The 16,590-nt window shown below is 44.3% G+C and overlaps 3 protein-coding genes across 5 annotated transcripts; 2 read left to right on the forward strand and 1 right to left on the reverse strand.

Moving 5' to 3' along the window:
* Nucleotides 1-74: 74 nt before the first annotated feature.
* rad52 (RAD52 homolog, DNA repair protein) lies at nt 75-4,241 on the reverse strand. Of its 2 annotated transcripts, none has more exons than XM_034586996.1 (11): nt 4,103-4,241; nt 3,763-3,818; nt 2,928-3,029; nt 2,614-2,707; nt 2,454-2,521; nt 2,192-2,310; nt 2,027-2,102; nt 1,735-1,928; nt 1,346-1,536; nt 479-718; nt 75-385 (listed from the first exon to the last, which is right to left on the reverse strand). In XM_034586996.1, the coding sequence occupies exons 2-11, from the start codon at nt 3,805-3,807 to the stop codon at nt 324-326; spliced, it is 1,191 nt and encodes a 396-aa protein (XP_034442887.1). In that variant the 5' UTR covers nt 3,808-3,818; nt 4,103-4,241; the 3' UTR covers nt 75-323. The 2 variants fall into 2 exon arrangements, with proteins under 2 accessions (XP_034442887.1, XP_034442888.1); XM_034586997.1 differs by having other exon boundaries at nt 3,763-3,814; nt 4,103-4,220.
* Nucleotides 4,242-5,937: 1,696 nt separating this feature from the next.
* prr5a (proline rich 5a (renal)) lies at nt 5,938-14,097 on the forward strand. 2 transcript variants are annotated; one of them, XR_004614024.1, is made up of 12 exons: nt 5,938-6,185; nt 7,982-8,112; nt 9,890-10,015; nt 10,096-10,176; nt 10,689-10,737; nt 10,875-10,932; nt 11,025-11,116; nt 11,210-11,350; nt 11,723-11,858; nt 11,954-12,232; nt 12,339-12,709; nt 12,755-14,097. XR_004614024.1 is itself a non-coding variant. In XM_034586995.1 (11 exons), exons 2-11 carry the CDS (start codon nt 7,982-7,984, stop codon nt 12,626-12,628), a joined length of 1,383 nt encoding a protein of 460 aa, XP_034442886.1. In that variant the 5' UTR covers nt 5,938-6,185; the 3' UTR covers nt 12,629-14,097. The 2 variants fall into 2 exon arrangements, 1 of the variants encoding a protein (XP_034442886.1); XM_034586995.1 differs by having other exon boundaries at nt 12,339-14,097.
* A 1,108-nt stretch (nt 14,098-15,205) lies between these two features.
* On the forward strand, nt 15,206-16,405 carry tmem60 (transmembrane protein 60). The gene is made up of 2 exons (XM_034588133.1): nt 15,206-15,342; nt 15,594-16,405. The coding sequence occupies exon 2, from the start codon at nt 15,678-15,680 to the stop codon at nt 16,080-16,082; it is 405 nt and encodes a 134-aa protein (XP_034444024.1). The 5' UTR covers nt 15,206-15,342; nt 15,594-15,677; the 3' UTR covers nt 16,083-16,405.
* Nucleotides 16,406-16,590: the final 185 nt, after the last annotated feature.

The raw sequence follows: 16,590 nt of genomic DNA on the forward strand, positions 1-16,590 counted from the left end.
ACATTTATCCAGGGTAAATTGGGTTGTCTTACTATCACCCTATAGTTTAAAATACTAAAATGATATCCAAAGGCCCTAAAACATTTCTCTCACTTGAAATATTTGACTCAATCAGCAGCAGCTTATTAAAGTTTAGTATCTTTTGATCAGATATGTTCTAGCATTCCTCCAAATATTACAACTGACTGACCTCTGTGGTATTTATTTATTTTTTAACAAACCCAGGTAACAGCAGCAAAATTAGCTTCATTTGAACATTAAAATGAATATAAACACAAAATAAAATAAGGCTTCATTCTATACAGTGATGAGGACGTAAACTCTCAGGTGTCCAGTCTGCGTTTCTTCATGTGCTGTCCTTGTTTGTACGGACTGAAGGCTTCGCCTGTAAAGTGAAAACATAAGAAATAAATGATGCTGCATTGAATTCATTCAACAGCTCATTTACCAAAAAGCGAGTCTGCTCCTGAAACTTCACCTGGTCTCCCCGGATACGGGTTCTGGTATTGAGGTGTGATCTGAGCCCCTTCCTGTCCTCTGCCGTGCGACGGACCCTCGACCGGTGGTCTGCCCGGGGATCTCTGCGGGGTCTTACTGCGGGTCTGCATCTGGTGATTCCCAGGCGTGCTGGGCCGGAGCCCATTGGACGGCGGCGCACCTGCGGGGACATCCAGCTCCTCGATCCCATCCAGATTGAAGTCCCAGGCGTCAGGGTCATCTGCAGAGGGGGACGGTAACAGCTGAACAAAGGCAGGTTCCCTCACCTCATAAACTGTCTAAGTAAGTTGAGCCCTCTGCTGGTGGCTCACAGCACCTGCTAAATACTCATCCCTGCTCCTGGGTTTGGCCAAAGTGCTGCTGCTCATGGCAGGTCCAGCTTCATGACCTGGGGAACAGAAACATCAACAGACCAACTACAGACTCATGTACACTAAACTGCCATGAGTGTAGAGACTCTTTACACTGGGGTTCTCCCACTACCGGCCCTAGGACCCAATCTGGCCCACAAGATAAAATAAGGCCCTTCATGTTTCAGTGTTGCATCTTTACTCTGGTGCAAAAAGTCTTTTACTAAACCAACAACAACTGAGGTGTAGAAACTGGAGGAAATTGATTTTCAAGAGTTGGACAAGTATATTTTGTGGCATTAAATGTCTCGTTTTTCTTTATGGTCTGAAAAGTAAAAAGTCACAGATTCCAGGAAATTCAAACTGATTTAAAGAAGGTTCACAGAAGAAATGTATTGTTTGAGAGAAAAAGACAGAAAGATCTGTCCAGTACGAGGTAATCTGAGTTTGAGGCCGCAGCTTTCAACGATGAATTATTTAACACGTGAAACCCTCACCTCCACCGGATCCTCGACCAATAGGAACCTCCGCCTCCTCAGACTTGGCCTGATCCGGTTTTTGATGCTGCATCTTTTCCTCCATCTCTTTCCTGAACTTCTGCTGCAGCTGCTGCTGTCGAAGCTTCCTCAGCTGTTTGGGGTCTGTGTGCACTTCGGACTCCTCAGCGTCCAGCGGGTCCATGGCAGGTCTGAGAGGAGGACAGGGAGGAATAATATCAAATGTGACAGCTACAGAAGAGATGAGGAGGTGTAAAGTGGCACTAAAGGTCAGTGTGTACGTGTGTAAAACAGTCTCTGGCTCCGAAAGCGCAGGATATTATAATCAAAATGTGTCAATTGATTGTTCTTAATACAACATATGAACCCTTAAAACCAGAGCTGTTCACCTGGTGCTGCTGTTCTCACTCTTCATGCTAGGAGCAGGGCCAGCATTAGGAGTGTGGACGTCTGAACAGTTCTGGTTCTGGTGGAGGATTCTGGGCTCCAGGATTCTGGGCACCAGACTGGAGACCCGGGCCTTCTCCGCTAAAGGTTCCCCCGGGGAGCGTTTGGTCTGGGCTGGGTCGAGAGGAGGAGGAGGCTTCGTGTGGAGGAGAAGTGAGAAGTTTCAGACACCACAGATTTTCTGATTGAAAATAAAAACGCTAAATGCTAAATGTTGAATTTACTGTGTCTGACCTTTTTGGGGATCTTGTTTATGGCGAGGAGATATTCTTTATCCAGGATGCAGTTTCCGAGGGAATTACCGAAGCATCTCAACAGAACAGCACATATATCTTAGGGCGAAAAATCTAAATATATTTTTTCTTTATATATTAAGTATGAAAATTTAAATGTCAGTACCTCATTGCTCTCTTCATGCCGTCAGTAACAGATTCCTTTCTCGCTTTTTCCAGTGACAGAGCTTTCGACTTCAGTCCCTCGCTGACTCCGTAGCCTACATCCTCGTGAAAGGCCCCGTCCTGGAGGAGAGGAGCACGTTACACACAGATGGTGACAGGGGGGGAAAGATGGAGAACATTTCCGCTGAACTTAGTTTTGATGAGATGATCTGTCATGTGACTATTTTGCTAGAAGCACAATGAAGAAAAATGTGTGATCTAACCTTCAGCTGCACTTTGATAAACGCACTGACTCCGACATAGAACTTCCCGTTGATGAGGTCGATAAAGTCTGTAAAACACAAACAGTTCCTGTTACTCTGGCCGTACGGCTGGTTTGATGTGAAACAGCATCCTCTGGAGAAGAGAAGCTCGGAGTCGTACCGACGTTCTGCTGAGAGATGGAGTGCGACCATCCGTTGTATCCAAACATTTCGTTTGCCAGGCCGATGACACGATGTCCTTCAACATAGCAGACCTGTTCAAACCAGAGCGAAACAGAGTTGAAGCCAAGTGATCTAATGCAACTATTGGTTGTAAAGTTTTTATTCCTGCCTGATTTTTTGCTCAACCCATCTGTTGTGTTGATACTTTAAATGTGTGAGACAGATTTCTAGAGTTCACATAAACTGTGTGAATTTGCTTCACCGCTGGAGCGAAACAGTCAGACACTGACAGAAAGAAAAACAAAGACTTGCCCTCTGTCCTCCTCCAGCCACCCTGGTACTGATGTACTCTGGACCCAGCCTCCGCCGCAGAGCGTTTTGCACCGCCTGGTACTCATCGGCTGTGTAGGTGCACTGTCAACACAGTACAGATAAGAGGAAAAAACACACAAACGCCCACACACACTAAAGACTAAAATCTCAAAACATTGTATTTACTCTATTGAGGAGGTGACGTTTGTGTCCCTGTTCATTGGTTTATCAGCAGGAATATTTGCAAAATAAATATAAAATGGAATGACGGGACATGGGCCAGGAAAGAACTCATTAACTTTAGGTGTGGATCCACAATTTCTTTATTTTTCTTGGCCTAACCTTCACCTAATTTTGGGGCCAAAAGGCAAGTCCCAATAATGTGACTGTGTAAACACACACACATACAAAGAGTGTAAGTTTGGGTGTGAACGTGCACCATTCGTAATGTGTGTCTACGTTTGTGTTGAACAACTGAATCTGAGCTTCTGTTTCCATCAGGGATGTGTGATGTGTTTTGATTCTCAGAGGGAAGAGAAGAGTGCGAAGAGGATCAAAGACATGAGGAAACACTGGATCCTTCTCATGGCCGCCCTCAGCTGTAAACCTGTTGCTCGGTTGTGTGAGTGTGATCCAGACAGACTTTAACAGCAGACCTCTGTGTGCTCATCCTGCTGTTGAACTGTGAAACACCACTGACTGGTTTCATCACAGCTGAACTTTGCCTTTTGTAATTCATTCATTCTGATGCACCTGAGAGGAGGCACGAGTTTTAAATGAGCCTTCACAGGAGTTAGTGGTGTGATGTGTCCCCGCCCCCCTGTGAACCACCGACCTGTCCGAAGCACCTGGCTGCAGAGGGGCTCTTCTTCTCCTCCATGCTGCTGCTGGACACGGCTGCAGCAGGGACAACAGCACTGGTTAATACAGATAACTAACTAATAACTAGATAACTAGATAACCAACTAACTAACCAGCTATACCGTTCGCTTGTCTGAGCCACCAACACTTAAATCATTCACAGCTTTAGCCTGTTCACTGGAAGCTAACCGGAAGTGAAGCTCACTTTAGAGTTTGAACATCAGACTAGCTTACCTTCACTCGCTAACAACAAATCACACGTGACTCAACACCGCAGCAAATGAGCTGATATACGAATAGAAACGCAAACTCACGTGATAATATTCCTCAGACGAAGGTTCAGCGATGAATGAATCCTCCGCAGTGTTTGTATATCTGCTACATTTCAGCTAATATGAGTTAAACTGATTTAAACACAGTCCATGAAGTAAACGCTCTTCTGAACTTCCCGCTCGGGCTACGGGGGGCGGAGCCTATGCTGCCTTCAAATCCGTCGGAAAATATTAAACGTTTTTTTTGTGTTGGGTTTTTGCAAAGATTATAATCTGGAGTTATAGGACTGGTAACAGACGTTGTGAGTCTTTATATTAAGTGTTTGTGTCTGCTTCAGTTTTGTTGATGTGGATTTTATCCCCCATCACTTCTCAAGAGCAGTCTGCAGCCTCATCATTCTGCTGTTACCATAGAAACCATATTCGGTTACCGAGGGATTATTATTTTTCAGTACTGAGTAGTAAATGTTCACAGTGTGTATTTAACTAGAGATACTAGAGACACCGTTCAGGTTCATTTATAATCATTGAATTCATATAATGAGAAAGATGTAGAAATCTAATATTTGACTTCCACTGTGGAGTTTTTCCATTTGTTTTTATCCACACTGAGAAACTGTGATGGTAATTAATAATAATATTAACACATTGTATTCTACAGGATCAAACTGGACAATTACAATTAAGAAAACAAAACATCAAAGACACCGAGCAAAATGTTACACTACGCAATGACAGTGAATGAAATAAATAAACTATCTTCTTTATAGGGTGTGTTAGTGGGAGTCTCCTTGATCCAAAGAGAGATTTACTGCACCAACAGATTAACTGTCACAACATATAAGTGTCATCATGTGTTTATTTACCAACGGTTCTATTTGTGTAGCAACAACAACAACAAAAATCACATTCTTATATTTGGGGATTAACTGACAGTTTCTGCATGCATGATTTGTCTCATACACATGCACACACACGATGTATCTTCTAGTAATTTACACGCGAGACTCAGTTATTTACATGAGGACCCGTGCAAATGGAGGATTATCTTCAAAATGCCTACGCCTGCACTGGCAGATGGCAAAGACACAACTGCATAGATTAGGGTCAATGGGTATTATACTGCCTCCTATTCTATTTACTGTATATAGTTGTGTTGGCCACAGCAACAAGGCACATCCATACACCCGATTGCACTGTAACGAACTGTAACTACTGCAGCTCCTGCCTCGTTTGCTCTCAACGAGCCTGTGTTTTTTATGTTGTTGGGTTAACAATATGTGTGTGTGCGGGTGTGTGTGTGTGTGCATGTCTATCTATAGTTATGAGGACCAATTTCCGGTTCAATACAATAGTTGTGAGGACATTTTGACATTGTGAGAACATTTAGGCTGGTCCTCACAAATCCAAAGGTCTTTTTGAGGGTTAAGACTTGGTTTTAGGGTTAGAATCAAGTTTAGGTTAGGGTTACAATTAGGGTTAGGTTAGGTTTAGAATTAGGTTAGGGTTAGGCATTTGGTTTAGATAGTTATGGTTAGGGTAAGGTGCTAGGGAATGCACCTTAGGGTTAGGGTTAGGGTCTCCCTATAGTTGTCTATAGAGAGACAATAGTTGTCTCTCTACAGTTGTCCTCACAACTGTAGAGAGACGTGTGTGTGTGTGTGTGTGTGTGTGTGTGTGTGTGTGTGTGTAAATGTCTCCTGCATGAGTGTGCGTTCTACTGAAAATTGTCCAGACACGTCCGCAGCTCGATAAACTCAATGCAATTATGTCCCCCCCCCCCTGCGTTTGGCAAACTGCTTGAACCAGCATGCGCGTCCACGTTAGGCCCGCGTGCACGCGTCCAGGTTCGTTTTGCATCTCGTCAAAACAAAGCGGGGGCGCGCCGGCACAGAGAGCGAGCGAAGCGGCGGTGCACGCTTCATGAATGAGTCCCTCTCCTCCAGCACCGCAGCCCGGACCCTCCATCCAGCCGCCTGCGCCCTGACGCCGATGCCCCGCGTGTGTGCGCAGTCCGGCGGGGAGCAGCGCAGCCGATGAGCCCGGACAGTGGTCGTCTCCCGGCAGGACTACATGAGAACACACACACCCCACCACCAGGAACAAGTCGACGGGAGCAGCAACGGTGAGTGCGGGCTGCGGTGGGCGGGCAGAGGCGCATGACACACGGGAACTTTGTGGCCATCAACGACCCAGGTTCTGTCCAGAGGTGCGTTCAGCGATCCGCCTGCGTCAGTGCGCGCGTGTTGACAAGACGTCCACGTTGTTTACTGTCACGCTCATTTTATCCACGCAGGTGAAAAACGAGAGGAAAAGCTCCACGTACGCACGACTGCCTGCACATTCCTCCCTAACGTGGACTGTTGACTGCGCGTCCGGCCCATTGATTACCTGGGTTATGTCGAATAAACATGTGGATCGGCTGTAGCAGGGCCACGGGGAACAAATGGTGATTGATAGAAATGAAAAGAGGAATCGATGTGTGTGTGGTCGCCCTAAAAGACAAGGAGGAGGAGGAGGAGGAGGGGTGAACAAAAGCAGAAATGCCCAGACTGGCGTGGCACGTCGGGTATACAGTGTGTGTGTGTGTGTGTGCTGTGTGTAGTCTGTGTGTGTGTCTGTTTATGTCTGAGATGTGATGTTAGTCTAATGAAACAGATCAGACACACCAGTCAGTCATTGATCACTGGATCACACACAGAGAGGCAGGTTTGTGTTGTGTCTTTGTCTGATGAGTGACAACAGCCCAGACTGTTGTTCTCCCCTCTGACCAGAGGATGGTGCTCCACCGTGTACAGTAGGTTTCTATGGGGAGACACCCAAATACACGGTAATACACACACAGAGAGAGAGAGAGAGAGAGAGAGAAAAAGAGAGAGAGAGAGAGAGAGAGAGTAAGAGAGAGTAGCGTGGTTACGTGACTTTTACAAGAATAACAATCTGCTCCCACTCACACTCTACATGCACACACATGCAGTTCCCTATTTTTCCCCTGATGTATTATGTGTGTGTGTGTACTTGTGCTTATATCTTTGTGAGGACCAATTTTGAGCGTAGACCTTACAGAGTGAGGACATTTTGGCAGGTCCTCACTTTTTCAAAGGGCTCTTTGAGGATTAATACTTGCTTTGGGGGTTGAGATGAGAATTAGGTTCAGGATCAGGGATTTAGTTGTGATGGTTAGATCAGGTTCAGGGGCGAGGGAATGCATTACACCAATGTTCTCACTAAGATAGGAGTTCAAGAAATTGTGTGTGTGCGCTTGTTTTTGTTGCCTCTAAAGGACCTTTTCCAGTATTAACATTTACTTTGTCAGGACCAGTAGACCTAACGGGGACTAAGCCTGGTCCTAATGAGGCATAATGTCAATTCTGAGGTTAATTCTAAGGTTAGGGGTAAGATGGGAATGTAGTTAGGTTAAGTTTCGGGTTAGGCATGAATCTGTCAGGGTTAAAGTTAGGGTCAATGTTTTGGTTAAGCTGTCCACAATGAATAGAAGTCAATCCAGTGTCCTAACAAGTATAGCCTTGCAAACTTGTGTGTGTGTGAGAGATTGTAGTAAATTCGGAGCGTAGGTTGAGCTCTGATTGCAAAATACTCCTCCATAGTGTTGTAATAACGGTCGGTGACAGAGGAAACAAAAAGCAGCCGACTCATTTCACACTACAACTCCTTGTTTTGCTGCTGTGCCCCTGTGACTGTGAGATTTACGGTAAATTTTTATCTTGTAGTGCTTTTATGTTCCTTATTTCATTCATTGTCTCAGAGTAAAGGGCGGCAGCTGGATCCCAACTGTGTCAGAGCCTCAGACATTCGTCTTTGATGCCTCACACATCCATGAAAAAAGCTGTTTGCCTCACGTTGCTGCTTCAACATAAACCCAAATAACCATTCCTCCATCATTTCCTCCCTGGTGCTCAGATGCTCGATGGACTCCGGAGGAGGCATGCCTCCAGGCCCTCCCCCCGACCCCTGTCCCTCAACTTCAGCACCTTCTCCGCCCCTCCCCCGAGCCCGGACATGGACAGCAGCAGCGAGCATCCAATCAGGAGGTAAGGCTCAGTTCCTGGGATTAACATTTCACAATATACAGCAGCATCCTGGGAAATGCATGAACTATTCATTAGCATTAAAAAAAGATCCCCTCATCTCTGGTCCCAGAAGATTTCATTACCCATCAGAGCTTTGCCTGCAGCGTGTTGACCTAATGATAATGATCTGCTGGTGGGAAGTTGGATTGACTCATTTCCTTATGAGTGTACATCTCATCAGTCTGTACACCTGCTTTCTGTGGGTTTTGGTACTTGTGGGTCTGGAATGTTTTTTTAAGTTCAGGACATTTTATTTGAATGTGTGCACTTAAAAGTCTGATAACACCTGTACTCTAGAAGTGAATCACGATTTAGGAGAATTGCTTGACTCAGACGAATGGATGTGTCACACACAGAGTTGATCCAAGATGGAAAGCGAAGGGCCCAATAAACAATGGCCAGCTTCTTGCAGATGCATCATGTCGCCATATACAGCTCCAGAAAAAAATGAGAATTTGCGAGAAAGGTTATCTGTAATTTAAAGAATAGGAAAAAAAGTTCATCTTATTTTAACACAGCTATAAACATTTATTTGTAGTTCATTTTATAGTTACATTTGTACAAATTCAAATGTATATATAACAATAATATTGTGTAGTTTTATAGAGATTATGAGGTAGAATATTTTAGATTTATGGATTAAACAAACAAGTAATAACAAATGAATATGTCCGTTTTTTGATAGATGGATTTTGTGAACATTGGACAAAGCTATGCTAACAGTTTCCCCCGGCTTCCTGTGTTTATGCTAAGCTAAGCTAACCAGCTCCTAGCTCTAGCTTCATATTCACCACACAGACACGAGAGTGGTATCAATCTGCTCGTCCACGTCTAAGTGAAATGTTAAAATAAACTTTTAACCCCTTCATGAGTAGTTCAGACAACACTGATACTGAATGTGACACAGGGGGTGGAGAAAGGTTTTTACAAGCTGTTCCAGAGAATAAAAAAGAGGAGGAAGTAGATATGGTCATCAAATACAGAAATCATCAACATCAAGACCACAGTATCAGCCAGTCGCATGTATTGTTCTACTTTTTGACTTCTTGTTCTGCAGCAGCCGTGTTGTAAATCTGAGGGGCAGAGAAACCTTCTCAACTGTGTTGTATTGTGTCGCTGCTTCCTATCCCTGTTTTTGTTGTTGCCAATAAGCCGGATGACTTCCTCCTCCACATCCCCTCAACCGCTTCACTCTGCTTACCCTGCAGATCGTTTGGCATCTGTGGTTCTGCATAAATATTTGTTTGCATCAATGGCTGTATTGTACCGACAGGGAGGCAGTGAGGGGAGGAAGAGAAGGCCTCCGACGGTGCATGTGCTATTGTTATTTCTTCTCTTGTGAGATCTCAGGCGGTGCGGTGACAACGTGGCCCACCTCTGGGCTCGGCTCCACCCATCCTGCTCTTAACGTGCTGCCCCTCTCTCGCGACGCATTATCCTGTCCTACTTCTCTCCTCCTCTGTCGCCGGCCACTCTTTGTCTTGTCATTGTGCTTTTTCTGTCTCGGTGCTCTCTCTCATTCTCTCTCTCTCTCTCTCTCTCCAAGACACGCTGCTTGTGCTCTCCTCTCCCCCTCCGGCTAACTCCTCCTTCTCCTCGTTCTCCTCCTTCTTCTCCTCCTTCTCCTCCTTCATCTCCGTATCAGTGCTTGTCAACCCAGCGCCTGACCTTCTTTCTCTCCTGTCCAGCACCTTGCGTATACATCCTCTCATCTCTTCCTTTATATCTCCCTCATGAGGACTCTGCACCGGCTGAAGTTGATGAGCTCCCCCAGCCTGAGCGAGCTGGGCAAGAGTGAGAAAAGTTCACCGGAGGACAGAGGGGAGAAGCAGAAGAGGGCAGGATCCAACGCCACCTGGAACAGGTACGACGTATAAGATGCAGGAATGGCTGGTGTTTGAATACTCCGTGATTGAGACCGATTTAACGCGTCTGATGTTACAGCATCCACAACGCCGTCATCGCAGTCTTCCAGAAGAAAGGTTTGGCAGATAACGAACTCTACGTCCTCAACGAAGGTGTCCGGTGAGTTTAATCACAGAAATAGACGCGTACAAACACAGCACAGGGAAAACTTACCTTATTTTAGACTGTCGATGTCATTCTGTGCTATAATTAGTTTGATTACTGTCTGTCCTGTGTATGCTGACTGAATGATTTCTTGTGAATGAGGTTGTTTTGTGTGTGTTGTGTGTGTGTGTGTGTGGGGGGGGGCCTGGGGAGTCATGTGGTCCAGCCAGATATCTCATTATCTTACCAAACCAGATCCCTCCCTCCTATCACATCAGCCTCCGTTGTAGCTCAGTAAACACATTTCCATGTACAGAAAAGCCACAAAAGGATTCACACACACACACATTTCTTAAACTACAGACTCTGGATTATAACGCAGGGAAACATGGTGTTTGGTAGATTGCTATTCGTTCTGTGGTTCAGTCTCCTCGAGTAGTTATGAACACGTGCACACACATTGTTACTGACAGCGATTGAACAGTTGTCATTATAAATGTTTATGTATTAATTGTTGGTTCTCTCAGGCATCTGCTGAAGACTGAGCTGGGGTCCTTCTTTACTGAATACCTTCAGGTAACGCACCTCTGATTTTAAATGAAAACTTTATTCAGATGCATGAAACTCACTGGTAAATTTAACAGAAGTATTTATTATAGAGAGAACACTCAACAGTGACAGCACCTCAGATAATTATTGTTTTCCTCTCACAGAACCAGCTGCTGACAAAAGGCATGGTCATCCTCCGGGACAAAATAAGGTTCTACGAAGGTACGACTGCTTTAATACGTTGTCTGAAAATATATTGTAGTGAACCGAGCCTAAATGAACTGTCTTTTTGGCTCCTCGTTCAATCGATGCAGGTCAGAAGTTACTCGACTCTCTGGCAGAGACGTGGGACTTCTTCTTCTGTGACGTCCTCTCCATGCTGCAGGCCATCTTTCATCCGGTGCAGGTACACAAACGTCTTCAGACTCTGCTTGTTTTGGTTGTGTGTTTGCTGCCCAAAGGGTAAGTTTCAAACTGCTCTGGTGTTTTCCGTGTGCAGGGTAAGGAGCCCTCGGTCCGACAGCTAGCTCTGCTTCACTTCAGGAACACCATCGTCTTAAGTGTAAAGTTAGAGGACGCCCTGTCTCGACCCCGGGCCCGTGTTCCCCCCTCTGTTACACAGATGCTGCTTATTCTACAGGTACGGGCCTGTAGGCACCAACTTCACTGCTTCTCTCCTCTCTCACTGTTTGGAAGTTTCTGTTTTTAATACGGCAAATCAGCATTCAATAATTATGGTAATAATATTAATAATACTAATACATTTTATTAATATGTCACGTTTTAACAAGACATTTCACATGGGTCTAAAAAAACTGAGAAACCAAGGACAAGTAAATAACAAAAAATGGAAATTACACGTCATAATGACAAGTCACTAACATGAGTGTGTGTGTGTGTGAGTCACTAACACAGACCATAATCACCTACTGTTTCACCCCTTTAGTTAAAGGTTAAATATATAATCAGCGTCATCTTTAGTTTACACTCAGCTGACTGTGTTTGTTTATAGGGGGTCCATGAGTCTCGTGGTGTGAATGAGGAATACCTGAGGCTGGAGTCTCTGGTCCAGAAGGTGGTCTCACCGTACCTGGGCACCCACGGTCTTTGCTCAGGAGACGGACAAGAGGCCGACTGCTGTGTTCTTGGTGAGACAGTGTGGATATAAACCCAAAAGCAAAGTTTTGAGGCGGAGAAACGGTTTTTAATCAACACTGTTCCTTCTTTTCCTCTGGTCTGTTAGAGAAGCGTTTATCGTGGGGCTGGCCCAAGCCTGCAGATCAACCGTCTAAAAACCCTGTGGTACGATCCAAGAGCTACAACATCCCTCTGCTGCTGACCCCGGTGGCTGAGTATGACCCAGATGCCAGCTCTGTTGGCAGTGGAGGAATTCGACGCCACTCGGCCTGTGAGATTATATCATGCTCGGAGGAACAAGGACTCGCCTACGCTGACCTGGCCCCAGGATCCGAACTGTCTGGCCCCTCCTCCAACAGGCTGTGTGTGGGCTCTCAGTTCAATGGTACGGCAAAAGATTGAGACTTCTGTATCCATCATTATGTTGTTTATTATGTAAAAACAATAATCATGATGTTATCTGTAATAATCCAGCTCCCTGTCATTCACAGGTCTTGTACAAGCAGGAGCCAGTGGCATGGCCTTGCCTCTCCCGTCTCCCCCCATTCATCCCCTCCACTCCTCAGGAGCTCTCCACGGCACTGAGGCCACAACAACAATGACTGATCTTAGTAAGGGTGCATCCTCCTCGCCGCCCAGTGAATCATCCAGCCCCGAAACCATAATTGGACAAGTGCTCGAGTCTGCAGACTCAGACTCAGATGGGATATTTATTGATTTCCCTTCTCACTCATCAGAAGCTATGGGGTACACTCGCGAAGGCAGGCAGAGCACTGTGTAGCTGTGGTCGCCTTTAGGAACGCACGCGGTACACACATCAATAACCTGGGACAAAGATAAAACGTACACTTCATTAAAGGGGTACCATCTTCCTTATTTACTGTTGTACGGTGGGTTTCCATGACGACTCATTTCAAAGTGGTGTGTGACAACCTTGTAACTCTACAATGACATTGTTTAAAAAAACACAACACAAGCTGCATTAAAACTGCAGTGTCTGGCCCTATTAGTAACTAATTTAGCCTTTTTATTTATTGAAAATCTTTGGGGTATTTTGGCTTTATTGACAGGACAATTCAGGTATGAAATGGGCCAAGTCAGAACCGAACCTGCAGCCACTGCAGGACGACCCAAGCTGTCTAGTTTGTCCTTTTAAAAAAACCTGAACCACTATATGAATTTGACCTGTTAAGTAAATATAATATGTAAAGATGTAAATATTCATTACATCTTCCATAGAAACAAATTGACTTTGACAAAGACCTTGTTGGTTATGATCTTTTCATTGGATTTGCTGACGAAAGCCTAAAACTAAACTATAGATTATCATCATGTCCTGTAAAATCTATAGAGGGGCACCTTATCCTTCAAATGGTAAATTGACAGTATTTATATTGTGCTTTTCTAGTGTTATTCGTCTCTCAAAGCTTTACACCACGAGTCACATTTACCCATTCACACACACATTCGTAAAGTGTTTATATGTGCCTTGCTTTACCACACACATAAACTCCCTTAGGGTTCATTGTTTTGCCCAAGGACACTACAACACATGGAGGAGGATCGAACCACCAACCCTCTGATCAGTGGACTACCCACTCTACATCCTGAGGATAAAACCAGAAAACCGAATCAAAGTGGGATTTACAAGGTTTTCACTCATCTTTTCTGCGGACATGAATTTTACAGCTGCCATTTCAATGGAAAATGTCTGGAACTTTTTTTCAACATGAGTTTGTTTCGGCAGTAACACAGTGATCACGTCCCACTTTTGTACGACACCTTCTGAAAATGTGGAATTGTTTTTTTTATTGTCAGCCGCACTCAAAGAGGTCTAATGCAAAATTCTCTTCTTAGAACATCAGTGTGACAGCATTTGCTTTTTTCTCTATTAGCTGTGTGCAGCAGGAGTTTGAGGAATATGCCGATGTTTATTGTTTACAATTGACAAAGACATGAATATTTTGACTGAATGTTGTCTCACACACTGTATTTTGCACCACCACTACCCTGTAAATAAAAGTGCATCGTTGGTTTTTAGGACAGCTAATTAGTGTAAAGTGAGCTTTTACCTTGAATTCAGATTTTAATAAGGCATTTTTAACTGAATCTTTTTCAAATGATGTTTTACCTCAAGCGTTTTGTACTTTACTTTTTTGACAATCTATGATGTCTACGGAGTTGTACTTTGTATTAATTTGTTATACTAGCCCAGTAAAAAAATAAATACATTTTAGTAATGTTTAAAAACATGAGTCATCGCCCCTTATTGTAAATAACTGATTTTCTGGAAACACAATATTTGTCCTGAGTGATGTTGTCATGTATGTCTGAAAAGAGTATGATGCTGCACTGGTTTGTCTTTATGAAAAGAGGAGGCACTTAAGTTTTTTAACTTAGTGATGCTCCGTTAAACCACCTAAAGTCAAAGCCACAGCCAGGCTTTTACAAATATTGAGGTCATGAGTCTAACGTCCCCCAATGGAAAGCCCACCCCCTCCTCAGCTCAGGCAACTTTGACCAGTCACCACTGAGCGTTGGGATTTTTCCTATTTACCTTTCATCTGTGCTTGTTTGTCTGTTAGTTTGTCGCATTACCCAAATCAGACAATTGGACTGATTACAACGAAATTTACCAGAAGGATACAGAATGGGTCCTGGAAGATCCCATTAAATGCCTGTGTGGCGAGATAGGCCATTTTTCAATACATGGATCTTCATGAAAAAAAAAATCAGGCACTGATGGATATTTATGAGTGTGTGAAATTTTGGTGCAGATCTGGATCTAGTGAATTTAAATGTAGTCTCACAAGGGGACTGTTGGGCCTGGTGAAATACGTTCTGCTGACTGCGATGCTAGTTTTAAAGGTTAAATGAACCGTATTTATTTTTATAGTCTTATCAGCCGCTCAAAGTGCTTCACAGTGCAAATCACACTCACCCATTTATGCAAACTTTCACGAAGTACTTCTATATACAGCACTTTTTCTATCACGTGACTTTGGAAAGCAGGCTGGATGACTGGTGGAAGACCCACTCTATCATCTGAGCCACAGTCATATAAACATCAAAAATAACCACTACTTGCTTTTATAGTTATAATAATAATAATAATAATAATAATAATAATATAACAATTATTATTATTATCATTGTTAACATCCTCATTATCATTATTATTGTTGTTGTTATTATTATCATTATTATTAATATTATCGTTATAATTATCAATATTATTATCATGATCTCCACAAAGTTTGTAAACACTGCTTTTGTTTTGCAGTAACCTTTCAAAAATAAAATACGGTAGATTTATAAGCGTGCTTTTAATTTGAAAACACCAAACGGAAATGTGTCGCTAGCTGTAGCTAAAGCTAACTGCTGTGTTCTCGTATCGTTTGTTTTTTTCCGGTGCTGACGCTGCTCTCTCGGCCGTAGAAGTAGTTTTTTTAACTTCGGCTGTAAGAAAACACGTTGCCCGTCCTGGTGATCAAGGTGAGGCTCTTTAAATTGTGTTTTTATTCGGGTTTCGTAGTTAGTTGAAGCTAGCTAGCTGCTAACAGGTAGTAGCCTCAGCCCTGGACTAATGCTAAGTGAAGAACATAAACACTAGAGGTGGTCTTGTTGACATAAGACCAGATGTGAGTCTTATTTTCTGTTCCTCGTGTGATCCTCACGTTCATCAGGGTGTAATGTGTGTGTCTGTCTGTGTGTGTGTGTGTGTGTGTTTTCAGGTGTGTTTTCAGGTGTGTCACCTTGGCTGTGGTCCTCACTCCTCTCCTCAGTCTCTCTCGTGGTGGTGACACTGGCTCTCTGCCAGTCCTCTGTCGATGAAGATGTCCCTGGCCCAGCGGGTGCTCCTCTCCTGGATCTTTGCCCTCATCTTCCTCATCATGCTGGTCCTCAAGCTGGACTCCAAGATCCACTGGAACTGGTTCCTGATCTTCCTCCCCATCTGGACCTTTGACACCATCCTCATCCTCATGCTGATCGTGAAGATGGCAGGACGCTGCAAGCCAGACTTTGACCCCAGAGACGGCGAGCAGAGCCTGAAGAAGAGGCTGTGGTACCTGACGGCCCTGCTGCTGAAGCTGGCCTTCTGCCTGACACTGTGCTCCCACCTGGAGAGGCTGGCTGACATGTGGGTCAGCGTGGTGTGTGTCCCTCTGTGGGTGCTGCTGGGTGGGGCGCTGGTGGAGCTGGGACACAGTGTTTTCCACTACAGGAGGGACTGAATCAGAGGACCCTACAATACTTGATTTTGAACATGACAGACTTTTTACTCTCAGGCTTCTCGAGCTATGGATGCACCAATCTGATCCGCTGGATTGGAATCAGAGCTGACGCAGACCTTATGAAGCACATCGTGTATCAGGCTGACATGACCGATCCACTTCAGATGCTGTCTATTTGTCAATGTCATTATAAAATTTGATGTTTCTGCCTCGAGCTCAGCAAGTTACAGCAGGTTCCAAACTCAAGAGGCTCCAAAGAGTTCTTCACACTGGTTCACAGGTTTTAAATCTGATAAGCGCAGAGCGGGACATTGGTTTGATGTTCACATTACTGCCTTCTGGCTTTTCTTTACACAACAGCTGAAACAGAAAGGGTGACGAAACCAAATGTGTGCACCAGTTCTTTGTGACACTAAATGTTGCTCTACAATTCACCTCTTCACTTTTCTGGGGGGAGGGCGCACACATACTGTCTCGACACACAAATACTTATGTCTGCTGTGTCCAT

Source organism: Hippoglossus hippoglossus, chromosome 6 (assembly GCF_009819705.1).
Source record: "Hippoglossus hippoglossus isolate fHipHip1 chromosome 6, fHipHip1.pri, whole genome shotgun sequence".
Lineage (NCBI taxonomy): Eukaryota > Metazoa > Chordata > Actinopteri > Pleuronectiformes > Pleuronectidae > Hippoglossus > Hippoglossus hippoglossus.